We start from the raw sequence: 20,312 nt of genomic DNA on the forward strand, positions 1-20,312 counted from the left end.
GAGCAACATCCCGTGTGTGTCCCTAATTCAACATGGAGTATTCACATTGGGAGTGATCAATAATAAAAGTTACAGTAAGAACATGAAAGTTTGCCCCTGTCGTTTGTAGAGTTTTTACCCCTGTGAAAAGGCCTATTATAACCTTATCAAAGGTATACGTCTACATTTTACGTGAGTTAATCCAATTTTGATGGCTATTTTTGGTGTGATCCATATGCTTTCGAAGACAAATATAGGCAAAACACATCTTCCATTTTCTTTATTGCAGGCGTTTACAAACATAAAACCAACTCAACTGAGTTGCATTTCCTTTCATAATCGAGTCTGCAATGTAACAGTTTCCAAGCATGAGTCTCAGCAGCCCCCCAATTCCAGCAGAAGGGATAGCTTGGCTTAATTTTCGTCTGTCATCTTATTAAGTACTTTAGTCAGGCTAGCATGTTCGTCCTTCCGCTACCCAATGAGGAAGTGCAGAAGTACTTGTTAGTTTGAATCCAGCTTTCGTGTCTGCTAAAGTATAAGGCAGAAACCTTTTCACCACGATGTGAAAAGCTCATGGCAAAAAGGTACACAGCAGACTAAAATTAAATACGTCAAAGTATCCCTGTAAACAACACCTTCAAATTTATTGGTACTGAATATTCATACCAAAGCAATAGCTTCAGCAATAAAAGCAAGTGCCAGATATAACAGATACTCCTCTCTGGGGGGCGCAAGGGGTAATTTGAAAGAAGAATGAAAAGTAAGTCATTGCTGATGAAAGAAATGAGACCAAGGAGTCACACTGAATGTGTTCACATGCATAAGTACTCCAGATAATAGTACATATCCCGCTTAGAATCATATGCCGCATTTATATTTTTGGGATGAGAATATCCCAATATCCACCGTAATAAATAGGATAGTTTATACCCTGCTTAGTATCCCACTTAAGATTATAAGCTTCCCCATTTCATAAAGTTTTTGAAAAAAAAACCCCCCAAAAAAAGGTAAGCAACCTATTTAGGCCAGTATCAAAAGGATGTTACAGTACCAAAAGGGATATCGGAGTATCCAAGATATTTTCTTGTATACATGTTAGCACATTCAATGCTTCTTTGGCACACAGACTCCCCGAGTATTTGCTCAGGCTTTTTTTCCGAGAGTCTTATGTGTTGCCTGTTTAACCTGTAGTGTTCCACAAACATGATGCCCGACACATTAATTTATAAACCACACCAGAATTGTCAGGCACATGTTTGGTTTGGCAAAATAAATATTGTTTTTTCAACCCTTTCTACTTCCCTTGACGATCCTTTCCCATTTACCCCATCACATCCCCATACATACGGGGGGGGGGGGGGGAATAGGGTTATGATAATCATGTTTATACACTTCCGTTCTCTGCAAGACATAATTCTATAAAGGTCTATTTACCTTTTCGTTTCTTCTGCAGACCCTGTAACACAGGATGACGTGAAAATGATGGGATTTGAAACTACTTCAATTAGTCAAGTCAGAATCTGTTTACTGGAATATGAATAAATAAGTACAGGGTCTCTTTGGGAAGGATAGGGACCCGGATGTTTGGATAGAGACTTGGCTAGCCCTCACACAATTTAAAATAGGGATCCAACTGTAATAACTAGGGCCAGATCACATCACCCGCTAAAATAGAAAATCTTTAAGTTTGTGTCAAGATGGGTTTATTTCGTCGCTTTCGTTTTTAGAAAAAGGTCGATAGAAGTTGATATCAACAAATGTTTTAACTTTTTTTTTTTAAGTTTCTTCAAGGGGAAAACAGAGAAAACGAAAAGGATTTCAAAGAGCGAAGTTATCATATTACTAATATATTTTTTCCAAATCACATGCTCAAGAGTAATTTGTATGATACTCAGGTGTCATGTTTGTATGAGAACAATGAAGACCTTTAAAGGTCTTAAAAACTTCCCAACTTTATTCTTACCAATCTCAGTTTATTTTCCTCTAACAAGGTGTTTATCAGTTTGGCACCTATGGTTACATTAAATTGCTAATTGACACACCAAAAATGGCAATCTTGACTGATATGGACAACTTGTTCCTGGCCTGAGGCACAATCTTAGGGTGAAATTTATCGAGCAGAAGTGACTGCTATGTGTTCAAATGTTGGGAATTGCTTGGGGGATGGGCCAGGCTGAAGAGGGCAGAATGGCAAGAGTAATAGTTTAAGTATACGCCAGTAAAGAGTAGAGGGAAGAGGTGAGAGAGAGAATGGAGTTATTGACTTTAATCAACTTTAGCTGACAGACTTCAGCTTGGTCCAAGGGTTTGTGCCACGCACTTCCAGTGTTGGCTCATTATAGAAGAGATGGTTGCACAGTTCCTCCAGTGGGGGTTCGGGGTCTGTGGTGGCAAACTGTGCAGCATCTTCAATCTCTTTCCTCACCTCCACATCAATCTCCTAAATAAAACAGATGAAGCAAGGAGAGGGTGAGAAAGAAGTGCTTATAAAAAGCAAATTTCTTTTATCAAAACCAGCTATATCTTAGTGGAACATATTCTAAAGCACATTTTGTGCCTTGGTGACAAAACTGCAACTTTTTGGGATATCAATAGAAGCATAGGTGTAATGCATATTATGTCTTTACAACTTTAAGCCTTCTAGCATCTATAGCTAATTGCAATGCAATTATGAGGATACCTTTTGGTTACAACACAAGCTGCAGAGAACTGCCTTGAAGTTAACAGCAACCATAATTGCCTTCTATCTTCTAATTTGCACAACCCTTTACTTGATCATCATTTTATTTTTAGATGTATCTCTTTGTTATAATATTTTATTTGTATTATCTTACATACTCAAAACTATTCTAAATTTCCTTCTCTTGTGTCAGCTGATTCTAAAGCAATTTTAAATAGACTTTTTATAGATCTTCTCTGCTTTAGATTGTTTTGTGTATCTCTTTCTAAGGTTAATGTGTAACTTCCATCCCAGATCTGAGCCTAACTCCACCCACAGTATAATTTTGAAAAATGCTAAAAAGTGGGCAAGGGGCTGAGAGGGAGGGCGTGGATGTGTGAGGTGGAAATAGCTGGGGAGCTCCGCAAGAAAGGCCCGGTGTGCGTCCAGAGTCATCACCACACACCCCCGTACCCAGCGGTCCCCTCTACCAGCCCACCTTCCGGCACGGTGTCAGTACCCACCCTGCACAGACACACCGACTGCCAGGTTCCCCACGAGACGGGCCGCGCACCACACCTTCTGGCGGCGGAGAAAGGCGGGCGACTGCCCCCCCAAGCCACGGCACAAGCCCAGTGACGCTTCGCACTCCAGGCTGACCAACCCAGTTGTCCAATGATGCTTCTATAGCCGTCAAAAGCACAAGTCCGAACCATTGCGGCAAAATTGGAAATGATGAAATAATATAACTATAACTTGAGAGAAATTCAAAAGTTTGGTAGAAAATGTAATAAAGGCGCAGATTAGCAAAAAAAAAAAAATAGCGTCAACTCATTTGAATGATGAGTCTCGATTGAAAATGAGTGCGGTTTCACAGACAACACTCAAGGGCAGGGGCTGGGGGAGGTGGGTTGCCCACCTCTAATATTATTTTTTTTTTGTATTTCATGAAGTAGATAAATCCCATCCGGTCAACTCTATGTCAGTATTGGCCTTGCAAGGTTCAATGCTATTTAAAACAGTAGATGCCATGTTGAGCCATTTTCAACCCATGAAATGCCGATTTTTATAATTTATTTTCTTTTGGGGGGATGTTATTCCCCCCAATTGCACTTGGCCAATTATCCCACTCTTCCAAGCCATCCCGATCGCTGCTCCACCTCCTCTGCTGATCCGGGCAGGGCTGCAGACTACCACATGCCTCCTCCGATACATGTGAAATTGACAGTTGCTTCTTTTCACCTGACAGTGAGGAGTTTCGCCAGGGGGACGTAGCATGCAGGAGGATCACGCTATTCCCCCCAGTTCCCCCTCTCCCTCGAACAGGTGCCCTTGGCTGACCAGAGGAGGCGCTAGTGCAGCAACCAGGAAACATACCCACATCCAGCTTCCCTCCCGCAGACACAGCCAATTGTGTCTGTAGGGACGCCTGACCAAGCCGGAGGTAACACGGGGATTCGAACAAGCAAACCCTGTGTTGGTAGGCAACAGAATAGACCGCCACGCCACCCGGACGGCAATTTTTATGAATTCGGTAAAACATGTCAATATTAACACCAACATTGATGTGTTTCATCATCGTACAGTCATATCATTCATTTACTGTTCAAAAAACACATTTAAGTGTTTAGTACCTCTTGAGCTGCATGTAAGAAAACTGACATGTAAAGTTGTTTATTATATTAATAATAAACAATTATCACAATAACATGCTTTCAGTCTTGATATAGCCACAAATTTTCATTAAAACTATTAAAAATAAAAGGTTTAAGTATTAAAGTTTGTCTTCTCATTGCATTACTAAATGACTTAATATTAGGAAAACAAGTTGAATTCTTGGATTAAGGTCTGAAAAGCCAATTATGGTAAACCCTAAATCAGTTTTTGGACCTGCAAATTTGTGACAGGCAAACCTGTGACACTGTGACAGAGGGGCTTTGACGTTCCACCTCATTTATTCACATATTTCAAAATAAGTAGCAGGTAGAGACAGGCTGAAAACAGCATGATTTAGATTTCTGACATAAAGATGAAATAATCAGCCAGAGGTAATGTATTAGTTTTAACTTATTTACAGATGTAACCAGCTGTTTGAATCAAGGATAAAACAGTGATTGAAAGTATAGCCAAGACAATGAAGGAATATATGTTGACATCTGATTTTGAATATATATAAGCTACCTTCAACTCCTCCACACTGGCCATGTTATTACTGAGCATCCGGTCCTTGAGCATGGAGATAGGATCACTCTTACTGCGGACCTCCTGGATTTCCTCACGTGTGCGGTAGCTGAGATGGGGGAGAGAATGGGGCAGGGCAGTGGTAGGGATGCACTAATACCATTCTTTACACAACTGACTCCAATTCAGAGAACTAAACATGAAGTACAGGACAAAAGTGATACCAATACTAGTACCATTAATTTAACTGAACAATATTAAGACTTAAATTATTAGTTTGAGGTCATTAGAAGCATACGTGTTGTGGATAAAATCCATGTTTCTCTACTAGAGAGTGGAAACATATCCCCTAATTTGCAAAAGGCAGAACACCAAGTTGCTTTGATTTCTGATATGTTAGTTATAGCTCTCTGTATCAGATTTGAGCATTTGTGAAATTCCTCAATACCTATTTAAGCCTGGCATCCACCAAATAGCTAGGCTATACAAATAAAATTGACTTGACTTGGCTTATTGGTGCTCAGTCCATCCCTCCACAGGGCATCACAGGGCCACTACAGCAGGTAAGAGACTACTTGTGGGAAACAGCAGGAACAAGGGGCAAGCAACATCATGCAGATATAATTTAAAATATCAGCAAAGTTCAGATGACAACTCTGTTTAAAATAGTGTCCAAAGTGTATTGCCAAAAATTGTAAAATCAAGGAATAAGTGTAATCAGTACATACGTTGAATAAAAGAGGTTGCTATTTACGGAACTTATGTAAGAAGGCTGAAGTGTTCATGAAGGTGTCTAGAAGATATGCAAGTTTACCTGACACCAGGATCACTCATACTATGTCCATGGTAACGATAGGTCTGGAGTTCCATGAGGATGGGACCCTGATTTTAGCAGGAGTTAAAAAAATAGGAAAAATTAGTTACAGGCGACAACAATTAACAACAAAACTTTCACTCTGATACATTACAAGCTGCTCACCTTTCCAGATCGGCAGTGATCAGCTGCAAACCTGGTGGCCTCCCTAACACACAGGATATCCATCCCATCCACCTGCACACAGGAAACAGACCCATTTCACAAGTTAATATTTGACTATTTCCCAGGAAATAAATTGGTTAATAAGAACAAGTCAAACAACCTTCGCAGTCTGTTAGTTTCTCTAGGTCTAGATGACAACCATTTTAACACTTCTTTCTACAAATTAATCTTGAAGAATGTGCCAATTACAGAGCATCTGTTCTACATACATAAGAGGTATGAAACTGTAAACAGCAGCAGACAACAGCTTTGATTCCACTGAACTGAATTTAGTGGAAAGTAGGAAACAATGTCAGAAAAACTGGAAGGTCCAACAGGAAATATGGTCACTTGAGAAGTTTTGTGTATTTCTGTGTACTGTAAGAAAATAAACAAGTTGTGAAAAATAATCGTAGGAAAGTTACGTCAAGCGAAACTATTGGCTAATACAGTCTTGATAGTGACTTGTATCATACATACAAAAGAATAGGTCTATATGCCTATACAATATAGGAAAATGACTTACAAAAATAAACATCCCAAAATAAAATGTTTGAACTTTGCTGACTAATCTGGTGATAAGCTGTCATAGCCTTGCGATGCGAGAGGCAGAACTGAATCCATGGACCAGAAGGGGAATTGCAGGTTGGGGAAATCAATAAGTAAATCTTTAAAATACTTTAAAATACTGCCAAGGTACCCTTTTAGTAAGGCACAGAACATAAACCAAAAATGCTCCGAGTGAGATACTCAGAGGCTAACAGTGGAAGAGTTGGGTTGTAGCTCCTGGGTGTAAAAGCATGTAATAGTACACGAGACAAGGGATCTTAAAAAATTGCTCTCAATCCATCTTTACGAGGTGAAAAAAAGTTACAAGAAATGAGGAAAGGCAGCAGTACCCTGAGACCCGGAATGAAATCTCCCCTCTTGAAGTAGTCTGTGCTGGCTGCAGCTCGCTCTACTGAAGTGCCCATACCATACTTGTTGTTCTCACAGATGAAGATGACAGGCAATTTCCAAAGAGCCGCCATATTGTAGGTTTCAAAGATTTGACCCTGCAAGGAGGGAAATATTTTCTTTTGTCAGTGTTAATGGATTTTTTTTTCTCCTCGTAAGTGCACAAATTTTTCATTATTTTTACATTGACGGTGTAATGTGTCTCAACTTTAAATACAATAAAACAAAGATTACATATGTTGTAATGCACGTGCAATACCTGGTTGGCCGCACCATCACCATACAGACAGACACACAGCTCATTGTTTCCCTGATATTGGCAGGCAAGGGCTACTCCTGCTCCCAGAGGTACCTAAAGGAATTTTGGACCTATGTTAGACTGCAATGCAACCTCTGGATAATGAACATCATCACATTCATTCTTATTTGTAAGGCACTTGGGTAAAAGTGCCTTGGAAATTGTGTGAAGTGCTAAAATACATTTTGAACAATGCAAACAGATTGATTTTTGCAAATATCTACTGAATTATAGCTTATATTTTACAGGAGAGAAGAAATAAAAAAATTCATTTGTGAATTTTTATGATTATGTTAAAATATTTATCTTTTTTCATTGCATCACCTTCCAGTAATACCCATTTAGGAATGGAACTGTACTTTAAACACTTAATCACAAATCTTCATTAGTTTAATGAGTGCAAATTAATCCAATTTCACATTTGACTATTTTAGCAGTGACAGCAAATAATTCATTAAGTTACCTGAGCTCCAACAATACCATTCCCTCCATAGAAATGTTTAGTATACATGTGCATAGATCCCCCTTTGCCCTTCGCAATGCCTCCTCTTCGGCCTAAAAAAAAAACAAACAAACAAAAACAACAGTAAATGGCAAAGCAAAAGACAGAGAAAAATTATCAGTAAAAGACCAAAATAATTTAGAACTCAAGGTCATCTATGGACCGAATTCAGTACTGTCTGTGGGTCAGGTATATATCATTGATGTGGTTTGGCAGTGCCAACTCACCAGTGAGCTCAGCCATAATCTCCCTCACAGTCCCACCCCTGGTGTAGGTGTAGCCATGGGCACGGTACGCAGTAATAAGATGATCTGACAAATTAATTGAAGCTTCAATACCAACTGCACAAGCTTCCTGTGAAGACAAAAAAAACAAAACAAACAAAAAAACAGCTTACTTTATTTGTGACAACTGACTAGGCTTGTGCCAATTGGTGATAGGATCATATATCGATGATTGAAGGAATGATTGAAGATTGGTTTTTCCTATGCCAATATTAACGCAATTTTAACTAACTTACTATCAGAACTAAGATATTAGAAAAATATTCTCTAGAATCTGCACCCTTTTGCACATTTAGAGATGTTTCTGGTGGAGTGCCATGTCTGCCCCCATTAACCTGCAAAAGTGTATTTTAAATCCTTAATTACAAACCAGTTTTATGTCTCTTCTCCATGGATCTGACACCCTGCAACTCTGTTCTCCATATGCCTGCCCACCAAAACTTTGCTCTGAGCTCCATAATAGTAGTTAATGTTATGGATATTATTTGGATTGTGATATTAAAGATAGTATATAATGTACATGATGAAAAGCCTCCCCAGGCCTGTCCATGAACAAGATTCAGTGCTTAAAGTGTGATACATTGAATTAGTGAATGAGATTGAATTAGTGAATAATATTCAATGCACTCAATGTACTTTATCACAAAGCACTAGTGAGTTATTCATGGATGCTACTGATGGTGGGGAGGAATTCATTCAAAATAAAAACTTATCTTGGAGCAGTGATGGTGAATAATTGTGTAGTGCAATTGTTATGAAAACACTTTGCATTTATAGCTATTCTGTGGTTAGAGAGAAGGAGGTTCTTTGTTGTTTAGTTTTGGTTCCATATAAGGATATCCCTGTGATGGCCTGTCGGCCTGTCCAGGGTGTCTCCCCGCTTGCCGCCCCAGTGACTGCTGGGATAGGCTCCAGCATCCCTGCAACCCTGAGAGCAAGATCAGTGGTTTGGATAATGGATGGATGGATGGATGAATAAATATACTACTACTACAAACCAGGAAAACCTGATAATATTCCCAAATACGAGATGTTACGTTTTCCTTTGACACTAAGTCTAAATCGTCTATGCTGGCATTTCACTGGCGTGCTGTGACATAACACCCCACTCCCGCCGCCCCCAGGTAGCCACGACTGGATGATATGAAAATAGAAATGATCCCCCAACTCTACATTTGACATGTGTGGCATATATTCTCTGGGGCAGCTTTTGTCTGTCATGAAGCATTTGACTGTATTAAAAAGCAAAACTCAATTGTGAGAAAAGCATCGTAAACAATCATTCTTTACTCTGTTTCAAAGCACATTTTACACCTTTTTACAAGGATTATTTTGTATTTTCTTCCAAGGTTTTTCACAGCAAGTTTTACTTCGTGCTTGTAATCATTTTGTAAGAGGAGGTGTCGCCGCTTTATAAAAAAAGGTGAGAGAAACTTCTGTGCACCTTACCTGGCCATCATACAAGTGACAAAAGCCTCTGATAATCTTCTGCTTGTAAAGCTGGTCAGCCTTGAGCTCCATACGCCTCATGGTCTGCATGGTTCGGTAGTACTGCAGACCTTCCTCGCGAGTTAGAACCACCTCTGTAGCCGGGCCCTCTTCCAACTTGTGGACATCACATTTCTATATAGAAGGAAACACCGATAATGACATACAGTGTGCATAAATCTATTTGTTCCAAAACCAAAATTTATTATTTAAGATTACCTTTATTTCAAAGGAAGCCTGAGGAGTGAAGTCAGCATATGTACGTGCTGAGATGACCACTGCGGCCCCCTGCCATCAGAGAAAAAGATCAAAGTTAAACAAACAAATAATATTTTGTACCCCAACTCCCAATACTGCTTTGCATACATGTGGAATTTGGATGGCAAAGAGAAGCAAAGAAGAATGCATAAAATGTGACATGAACTATATAGGGAGAAACTACCTCACAAAACAAAAACAAAAAAAATCAACAACCACCTTTATTTATATAGCATCTTTCATAAATTAAAAACAGCTCAAAGTGCTTCACATTACAAAGAAACGACGAATTAAAACAATCACAATCGTAAAGAACAAAATACGTCAGTTTAAAAGTGCTTTAGAATCGACATAAGAATAAAAATCAAAAACAATTTAACAGCATATAAAATGACAAAAGTATATTACAACAAAGAAATGAGCAAAAAAAAAACGAACATGAAGTGACACAATACACATATTAAGTTTGTTGTTTTTCATTAAACTGGATCAGAGGGCGATGCCAAATACATTAGCGTTACAGGTACGCGTGTTAGGTTACCCTCTAACCAAGGCTGAGTGTAGAAGAGCGACCAACTGACCAAGTGTACACCAAATAAAAACTCTGTTGTGAAATGTTACAATTTCAGCTATGCTAGCAGCCAAGCAAGATGTTCACCCGGCCTGGTTGAGACTGGCAAGGTCAGGACACCAGTAAATCCTATATTTTAGTTCAAACAACGACGCTTGACTGAAAACATGATATAAATAAAAATAACGACGTCTTTAACGTCATGTCGGACACTTACATTTCTTCGGGCGCATGTTCTCAGCACATTTGAGATACCAGTCAACATCTTGGCACCCTTTTTTCACAGCGCTACACCGCACTCACTGTTCCGTCCTTCCGTCCTTATCTTCGTTTCTGTATTTAGACGGTCGATATGCAACTTTAAGACGCAATACCGTCACCTACTGGCACGGAGTATACATTGTAGACGCCGCGGAACATGGTGGTCGGCTGTGCTTCGAGCTGATTCAGGACGAGCTAGAATCAGAACGTATAACTGTTCACGTCTTCAACCCGTTTAAATCTTAACAAAATTGCCAGCATCGCCCCAGTATACACCTATTCAACGTTGAAATGTGATACAACGTATGAAATACCAGTTTTGTCAGCTGAGCTGGTATGGATGAAATAACATTTTCTGGGAACTTTTCATTTTGTTTTTGGTTAATTTGTGTGACTGGCCCGTTCCAATGGTCCTTGGTCTGACAACTTGAGAGACTGGCAATCTGTGACAGCTTTGGTAAGTGGAGGGCTACTCTGAAGATACCCCCTTTGTTTTATAAAGATAGTCATTCTGACCTGTAAACACGACAAAGCACCCAATAGAACACCGTCTGCAGATACATTGCCAAACAATATAATAGATATAGTAAGGCTATTCAATAATGCCCTTTTGAATTTAAATACCTGATATCTGATTAGTGACTCAAATCTGCAGGTTTATGATTAGGTTTTAAATATTTTCCAAATCTAAGTTTGTGCAACTGCGCCAAATATTGATTATCTTGCATAGCAGGAGCATTCCCTGGAACATGTATATGCCAAAAAGAGGTTCTATGTCCAGAGAGGGATGAAATCGGACTGCCCAGCAAGACTGTTTATTCGGCATATGAAGAGGTGAGTTTTTAGCTTCGTTTTTAAAGCCTAATTCCGTATGTCATTTCCCGCAAAACTGGGAAGATGAGGCCCCACTTGAGTATAACAGGCTGATCTTTCTACTGTGAATTATATTGGAGTACAGGGCTTAATCTTCCCAGTGCACTGTAAGGGTAAGCATGGTAATGTATGGATGTTTGGCAAAACTTTTGTTTTTAAATGGTTTTAGTTATGACACATTTAGTGTCAAAGGACATGCCTCCAGAGCCAGAAAAGAAGATGTCATGAAAAGGCCAAAGCAAGAATTGACCCCAAAAAACCCCACCAACCTCAACATTTATTTATCCCTGTCAAAATTCCACTAGTGGGAGCTCGCCAAACCCACACCATTGGCTCAGGGTGTTGCTATTCAACACATATCCACCCTAAAGTGAGAGACAAAATCCAGGACATGGTAGGACTGGGAATAATCTCTGTCGCATTTGTGAAAAGAGCCTTGAAGCAATATGTGTTGATAGAGCTGTGTGCGCATGTCCTGCACAATTCCCATAAAGAAGACCAGGTCTACTTCCCATCCAACACTACCATTCAGAATCATACCCATATGGCATTAGTGACAGGCAAAACAGGCCAGGCTCCTGCAGTGATATGGAGACGTGGTTCTATTGGATGCAACTTACAAAAAACGTCTAAATATTCCATGCATCTTTTTTATTTTGGTTGCACGAACCAACATTGGCTACAAACCTGATGCAGAATTTATATGTGAGAATGAAACCACCAAGTCATGTATGAACTAACGTTGGCTACAAACCCATTGCCAAATTCATATGTGAGAACAAAACCACCAAGCCAATCACAGAAGCACTGGACCTCTTGAAGACATGAACCCTGAGTGGATACCAACGTGCTTCATGATGGATTACAGCGAGCAAGAGATGCAGGCACTTGCCCAAGTGTTTCCAACAGCAGAGACACAACTCTGTGCATTCATTTCACAGTCCACCCACCCACCCACACACAGTGTCATGCATCTGTTCATTCTGTGTTAATTGTTGCTGTGAAGAATAATCTATAGATGTAAAGTGATATAGCCTAGCTGATAGTCATATTGCAGAGCCATTATCAGGTCATACTGAACACCAACCAGTCTTCATATCCCATCAAAAAAATCAAGTTCTAGAAAATGTAAGGAAATCTTAATTGGAAAATGTGTAGGAATCCTGAGTTAAACGTGTTTTTTTTATGTAGATGTAATGAAAACAGTGGAATACTGACTAAATAACCATATAATGATTGTGATTGTAAGGCAAGGACAAGCTTGCAGACAAGGAACAGAAAAAACTGTGGAGCCTTCTTAGCAGCATGGCTTGTGCCCGGACAGAGGAGAGCTGTTTGGTAGCAATAGGGACATAGAAGTCGGTACAAAGACAACAAAAAAGAGAGGACATACGTTGAACAAATATGGATTGCCATTAAAGAGGTAATATTGTAAAAGTGACTAGGTCAATAGATGAAACTAGGCTAATAGACGAACATTTTTGTGGAGGAAAGGGTTGCGTCTCAACAAAATAATTTTCAGATGGAGTGCTAAACCAAAGTCATCCGATGAGTCATCCATTGCCTTAGGGGCAGCCCCCAAGGCAATGGTATTAAGAATGTTTTTACGAATGTTTTGCCGGATATGGAGGCAACAAAGACAGGGGATTGTGAGAGGAAGCCAGACCCAGGCCTTTGTAGAGTCACCCTGCCAGTCCTACAGAAAGGACATTCTGGATAAACACATGGCATCTGAGCATCACAAAATAGCCTGTCAGCGCCAGTCAAGTTTGACAGCAGATAGAAATGATATGTTTTAATTTCAAAATGATAATTTCATCAATAATAAATGTTATGGCTACTTGCGGCACCGTGGCCTAGTAGTTAGCGCTATTGCCTCACAGCAAGAAGGTCCTGGGTTCGAACCCCAGGCCCTCCTTGCTGTGAGGAGTTTGCATGTTCTCCCGGTGATTGCGCGGGTTTCCTCCGGGTGATCTGGTTTCCTCCCACCATCAAAACACATACATGTTAGGGTCAATACTCCTGTCTGTGCCCCTGAGCAAGGCAATGGAAAGAAGAACTGGAGTTGGTCCCCGGGTGCTGCAGCTGCCCACTGCTCCTATACAATAGGATGGGTTAAATGCAGAGAACTAATTCACTGTAACCTGTACAATGACAAAATAATAATTCTCTCTTCTTTCTTGATGCTGATGCTTGCTTGCTTGCTTTCTTGTTTGTGGACTGGATGGTCAACCCCTGCGTTTCATTACAGGCAACACAGTCCTTACTTCATTTGAGCCCACAATTGTCCTGGAGCACGAGGCTGTGTTGCAGGAGTGAATCACAAGCGATTTGCACAGAAATTGATGAGAGCACAGATGCCTCTGTGTGTAAACAACTGAGGTAGACCTAATCAAAGTGTAATGTTTCATTGACTCATAAAATGTCAATATATGAGGGGAAAATTGATATTTATTGAATGTTATCATATGGACATAGTTACTTAGACAAGGAGGGGAAGCTCTTTTGCCAGTGCTGTTTATAAGGGTGGGGGGACCAGCAGTCATTTGAGACTGAAGATGTCAAGAGTGATGAAACGTTTCTCCCAATAAACGCTGTGTCCGGATGAACTGATTCAGCTTTCTGTGATACAGCTTACAGTGTTTTTATAAACTGTTTTATCAGTCATTGACTAGCAAGTAAAGGACACACGGTGGCTCTCTTGACATGAAGCTGTAAAAAACCTGCAAAACATCACTGCTGTACTGGGAGCCTTGGCAGAGGAAGTAGAGACCCACAAATGTCCTGGTGCTAAGGGCTTGTACTCATTCCTTGCTACACATCATTTCATTGCCGCCTGGCGCACCTCTCTAAGCTCTTCCAAAAGGAGGATGTCATGTTCCTGGCAATCAAACAGCAGATAACTTTAATAACCCAAAATCAGCTGCGATATTCTAACTTAATATTTATTTTGCACAAACATAGGGTACCGCAATTGATCTTTTTATCCAAGTCAATTTGGTTCCTCTCCCAGGTCTCTGTCACACTGGCCTTCATAAAAAGCTTAGAAGATTCTGGGCATGATCAGCCTGTTGGCTCATACTTAAAAGAAAGCTGAACCAAAGTCTTGACGACCCTTTGGGACTGGGTGCATTCAGCAGCTCTGCAGAACGGAAGAGAGGAAGAAGAGGACAGGACGATACAGGGGACAGACAGCAGCTCTGGCAAAGATTTCGATCACAGGTATGATTATGTCACTTCTGGCTAATTTAATTGATGTAACTTTAATTTTCATTGCACTGCAGTTTTATATAGACTAATGGTTTACTGGCATATTTTTCCCCCCCTGTTTGTTGGATCAGGTGATGGATCTGTATCTGGATGGCCCGACTGCCCATCCCAAGAGGCGTTTCAGTGAGTTTGGAGTCCTTGCTGCTTTTGGGATACTGGGTCCACAGGCAGTTACATTCCCTGACGAAACTGCACACACACACACACACACACACACACACACACACACACACACACACACACACACACACACACACACACACACACACACACACACACACACACCTGAGGACACTGGTGGGGAAGTTTTATTCCCTTGATTTTGGCATAGTCCTTGAAGAATCTGCCTCTTTCAGGGAACAAGTGTTCTCTGGTCCACTTCAGGTACTTTAAAATGTGACCTTTTCACAGGACATTATCTTGAACAGTGTTAGTCATTGTATGAACCTTTTCAAAACAAGACCCAGCTGGCCATATTGTCAGAGCTATCCTCAAAATATGAGGAGTTTGGGACCTGTACCCGACCATAGTCCAGCTGACTGGTGTTGGCCTGATGGTCCTGGTCACCAGTGTAAACAATGAAGGGGTCTTCTCCACCGTGAACAGGGTAAGAAATACCTCGCACATGATGGAATTTACTGTTTTAAGCTATCAGCTATCACATGTACCGCATAACAGTTCATGTATTTGTAGGTCAAGACAAACATCTGCAACAGGCTGCAGGGGGAACACCTTGCAGCCTGCATGCAGATCTCAATAAATGGGCCAGAGGTGTCTGACTTCCCATACGTACAAGGAGGCACTGGAAATGTTCTCCAAGGAACCAAGGAAAATCCATTGTAGCAACAAAAGTTTCACTCGAGGTATGGGTAAATGAGGAGAACTTGCAGTAAAGTAACCGTTTTCATGGTTTTCTATGGGTTTTATCACAGTTTTCATGAAACGTGTTCCTGATGACAAAATGGCATTCTGTCACCATTTGGACTCTACCTTTTCACTCTCATTCAAACAGAACCAGAAACGTACTCAAAATAGCCTGACCTAAGCCAGGGAGGAAAAAGATGGCTTTGAATAAATGCACGACTTTGTTTGTTAAAAAAAATGTTCTGAGTGGATCACTGGGAAATAAAATAATATATGGGAAGACTTGGAGAATATGACTCCTTTAACTATTTTTTTTTCAGGTCCAAATGTTCTGTAACACTAAATTGTCCCTAGGTGTGAATGTATCAGCCCTGTGATGGCCTGGCGGCCTGTCCAGGGTGTCTCCCCACCTGTTGCCCAATGACTGTTGGGATAGGCTCCAGCATCCCCGTGACCCTGAGAGCAGGATAAGCAGTTTGGATAATGGATGGATGAATGGATGTTCTGTAATATTGTAATTAATTGGGTTAGAAAAACCAAGGAAAACAGAATGTCTATAAGAATGTGATTTCACCTTTATGTATGCAGACATTCCTCCTGCCTCTTTGTTTTTGTGCTTTTTAATGGATTGCATTTTGTTTTGAGTGGCACGGTGGTGCAGTGGTTAACACGGTTGCCTCACAGTAAGAAGGTCCTGGGTTTGAACCCCAGGGTTGTCCAACCTTGGGGGTCATCCCAGGTTGTCCTCTGTGTGGAGTTTTCAGGTTCTCCCCGTGTCTGCATGAGTTTCCTCCTAGAGTCCAAAGACATGTAGGTCAGGTGAATCAGCCATACTTAATTGTCCCTACATGTGATTGTGTGTGTGTGTGTGTGTGTGTGTGTGTGTGTGTGCGCGCGCGCACGCAGGCCCTGTGATCCTGCTTGCTGCCCAATGACTGCTGGGATAGGCTCCAGCATCCCGCGACCCCGATCTGGATAAGCGGCTTGGATGATGAATGAATGAACTTTGTTTTGTCTCTCAGATGGGTAAAATGTGGCAGCAGTATGAGACGTGTGTACTTACACACACACTCGGGTGACCAGATGTCCCGGTTTGTCCGGGATTGTCCCGGTTTCAAGCTGGGTGTCCCGAGTCCCGACAGATATCTGTAAAATAGTAAAATGTCCCGGTTTTCAACATCCATCCCCCATCATGTCCGGTGAGACAGACAGGCTTGTGAGCGTGTGCATAAGCATGTGTGCATGCACGAACGCGCGGTACCCTTTTTAGGGTCCCGGTTTGGGATTTTGAAAATCTGGTCACCCTAAAAGACACACACACACACACACAGAGTGGTAGAGGCAGTGTGTGAAATATGGTGAGTCTTGGAGGGAGGTATCAGACAAACTACGCTGAATAATGCATGCATTCAACATGAGATAGGTTGTATATGTAATATAGTATTCCCTTAATTTGTATATAGTTGATCTTGCTTGTGTGTGCCTTGTGGTATGGGCTAGGCATCTTGATGTAAGATAGCGCCCTCAGTTACTTTTAATAGCATGTTTTGACAACCACTAATTTATCTAAATGATGAGACCCAATGAGTTGCAACATGCACTGCCTCTGATGAGGAGTTCCCAAACGTTTCCATTCTAAGGACCCTCAAGTAGATAGAACAGAAAACCTTTGGTGGGGAACCCTGTGCTACATCCACCTGAGAAGAGGCATCCTACCCCTGGCAGTAGAAGTAAGCAAGTGAAGAAGGTAGAGCGTATGTGGTCTGTGACCTGGGAGATGATGAAAACAAATTGCACTTCATTTTCTACTTTATATGATAACCTGCGTGCACCTTTGTAAGAATGCCGAACAAAAATCCTGAATTATTTTGACAGAGCGTGGCAGAATTCATTTGGTTTGATGAAAATGATTAGTGGGACTGAGTGGCCAAGTATGGGCTAGTTTTATTTCCAAAGCTTGGAGAATTAGGCTAACTAGACGGAATAATACACGCAAACAATATGAGATCAGTTTATTTGATGCGTGTCAAATATGAAGGCATGCAGAATATGCTACTCATGTTTTCCCATAATTTATATATTTGGTCTCACGCCTACTATATACACGGAAACTGGTAGTCTTTCCTTATAAGCCCGTTTTGGGCTGGGCGTCTATTGATTGATACAAGATACAATCGTACCAGAATACAGACCCCTATAATCTAGTCTGTCTAAATGTCAATATATTTCGGCACTATTTAGTTGTAAATATGTCCAGTATAACGTTATGATGTCCAGTTTGAGACTTTATCAACAGTCAGTTATAGTCGCGGTTGCAACCGTGCCAGCAGCACAAGGAGCAAAAATCTTCGTAAAAAATTGATCACAAAAAATAATAATAAAAAAATCTCTAACGTTACAATTTGGCGTCAGGCCTCCTGTTGTTTTAATTATGGTATTAAGAAAAGGATTAGGTTAATAAACCATTTTTTTAGGCTACGATTTCGCTGGTTTATGTGACGGGAAAACCCGATGCGAGCCGACAAACCGCATCAGGCAAGCGTCCCTCAGTGTGACGTAACACATAAGGCACCGCCCCCCGGATGAACGTCTTCCTGTGGGGGGGGGGGGGTGGTTAGTCTTCTTCTTCGCTTTCAATGGCGGAACGTGAACGTCAATACTGCCGCCAATAGTGTCGAAGGTTTGCGACGCTGCTCTGGATCAGCGGAATCTGCGACCTGGATGCTGCGAGGCGACTCCACACGGTATAAGGCGAGTTCACACACACATCGACTGGGGACTCTTTATACCTCATTACACACGTAAACTTTCGCCGTGTTTTTGCTTAGGGAAATGTTATTTCCTCTCTTCTTTTTTTTTGAGCGGGTCATAAATTTAGTCCGGTCCCACGCCCATCATCCTAGAGGAGCACCATCAATTCCTCCTCCTCCATCCATCCACCCTGTCCATTCATGATGTGCAGTTTTGCTCATTTGGGCATATCACCTTACGATTGCAACGACCTTCCCAATATCCTAACTGACCTTTAGTGGGGTTTCCTTCTCGCTCTTCTTCAGCGCAAACACAAGGGATGCGCAATATGCCGGAGCCGTAGAAACCGGATACCTGTGCCATAGCGTGTGGCTGCGAGTTGGAGCCGAATCGCTGCAAATAATAACTTGCATACATTTTTTTTTGGTGTCCAGTCCACCGTGGAAAATAGCAATGGACAGGACGATCAATTCAACGCCCAGCGTCATAACAAGTAAGCCTATCGCGATGCTGCAATTAATGTGATTATCGTTTGCTATTGATGTGTTTTGGCTGGAGTTTGATGGCAGCGGCACAGATGACGCAGCTACCACCGAGACGACTGTTTTCAGTAGAAAGCTTACAGGCCTAATGCAAAGGACGGATTGAGCGGTCTGTTTGATACTGCACATAAATTCATTGTTCAAGGCCCCTTGTGGGTTCTGAGGTTGAGTTTGATAGACCTCAAGAGCAACCAGAAAACCTTGAGGCGTTGCACGTTTGTGTGTCTGCATGATGTGATCAACATTTTCTCACTGGGAACTGCATTTTGGAAAAAAAATCGGAAGAAAAAAAAGAGAAATATTCAGTTGAATGGAGAATGTTTACCTTGTCTTCTCGCCTGTTATTCCCGGAAGAGTTTAAACGGAGTGAGATACTAAAACCAGACATGTGACAGGTATGAATGACTATGACAAAAAGCTAGTGGATTACATAGTTTTCATATAACCCTTCACTGATTCACATGTAACTTGTGCCCTCTGGATGGGAGCAATGTCTGGAAGAGACCACTCCCATCTGGATAGGAATGTATTGTTGCAAAATTGAGGTTGACCCTCTTTACCTGACAAGACTTTTGTCTATATGTTGTTCCTTTGTCGTCGATGATCAAGGACTTGTGGCTTACATAGAAAGCAATAGGCATGAAATGCAAGAGAGAAATATGAGAATATATTGAACTCATCACCAAATAGCCCATAGATCACAGAAAGAAACTGTACCAGTTAAACACAATTAAAATGTATTGGGAAACATTTTTTTTCCTTTTTAATAGGCAATTTTTAGTAAGTGGGTCTGAAAAGTTGGCTTAGGTAAGCATTGCAATCCTTTCCAACCTCACATCATCAGCCAAAGTGCTGTGAGAGGGATTCTGCACTGTACTAGGTATCTCTCCACTATATTTAACAAAGGAAAGCAAGCTAAGTGATTTTTTATCATCAATATATCATGCGGTAAGGCAAACTATAGGAAATTTGACTCTCTTGCTGCGGATCACAATTTCCCATTGGTCCCACTTGGACCATGACTATGGGTTAGTTGAGATAACAGGTACTCCATGTTTTGTATTATACTAGTAGGCTCAATGCTAGTGGGAAATTCATTGCCCACTTGTGCAGAAATAGGTGTCACAGGCTAAAATGACTCGACAGTAAAAAAATCGACAGTATCAGACATTTGTGCAATAAAACTCATTACCATTTTCTCAAACACAGCTATAGCCTGTCAGTTAAAGGTAGTGGTCCCTGCATCTCTGTTGCACAATGTAACTTACAAGGTATAGCTTCACCAATCAAATATCACATTTGTGAAAGAGTTTTAAGGTTTGCCATGGTTTTTTTTAATGTATTAAAACATTGGCATTTTAAGATGTGAATTTAAACCACATTTTTTTCTTGGATATGTAAAAACCTATCACATCAATTCAAGTTTCCTCAGGGTTGCAGTACAAATAATCTTATTTTCCTTTGTCATGCAATTCAAGTACATTTTATCCTACTAAAAATAATATTCATTAACGGTAAAGCCCTGTGATGGTACTAAATGTATGTGTATTGTC

General features: G+C 40.9%; 1 protein-coding gene across 1 annotated transcript; it reads right to left on the minus strand.

Annotated features, from left to right (window-relative positions):
* Window positions 1–244: 244 nt before the first annotated feature.
* Window positions 245–10,514, minus strand: pdha1a (pyruvate dehydrogenase E1 subunit alpha 1a). The gene is made up of 11 exons (XM_056284390.1): window positions 10,416–10,514; window positions 9,589–9,657; window positions 9,331–9,504; window positions 7,825–7,951; window positions 7,559–7,650; window positions 7,057–7,149; window positions 6,740–6,895; window positions 5,802–5,873; window positions 5,637–5,704; window positions 4,823–4,931; window positions 245–2,422 (listed from the first exon to the last, which is right to left on the minus strand). The coding sequence occupies exons 1-11, from the start codon at window positions 10,461–10,463 to the stop codon at window positions 2,258–2,260; spliced, it is 1,173 nt and encodes a 390-aa protein (XP_056140365.1). The 5' UTR covers window positions 10,464–10,514; the 3' UTR covers window positions 245–2,257.
* Between the last annotated feature and the right edge of the window lie 9,798 nt (window positions 10,515–20,312).

This window comes from Lampris incognitus, chromosome 8 (genome assembly GCF_029633865.1).
Source record: "Lampris incognitus isolate fLamInc1 chromosome 8, fLamInc1.hap2, whole genome shotgun sequence".
NCBI classification, from domain to species: domain Eukaryota; kingdom Metazoa; phylum Chordata; class Actinopteri; order Lampriformes; family Lampridae; genus Lampris; species Lampris incognitus.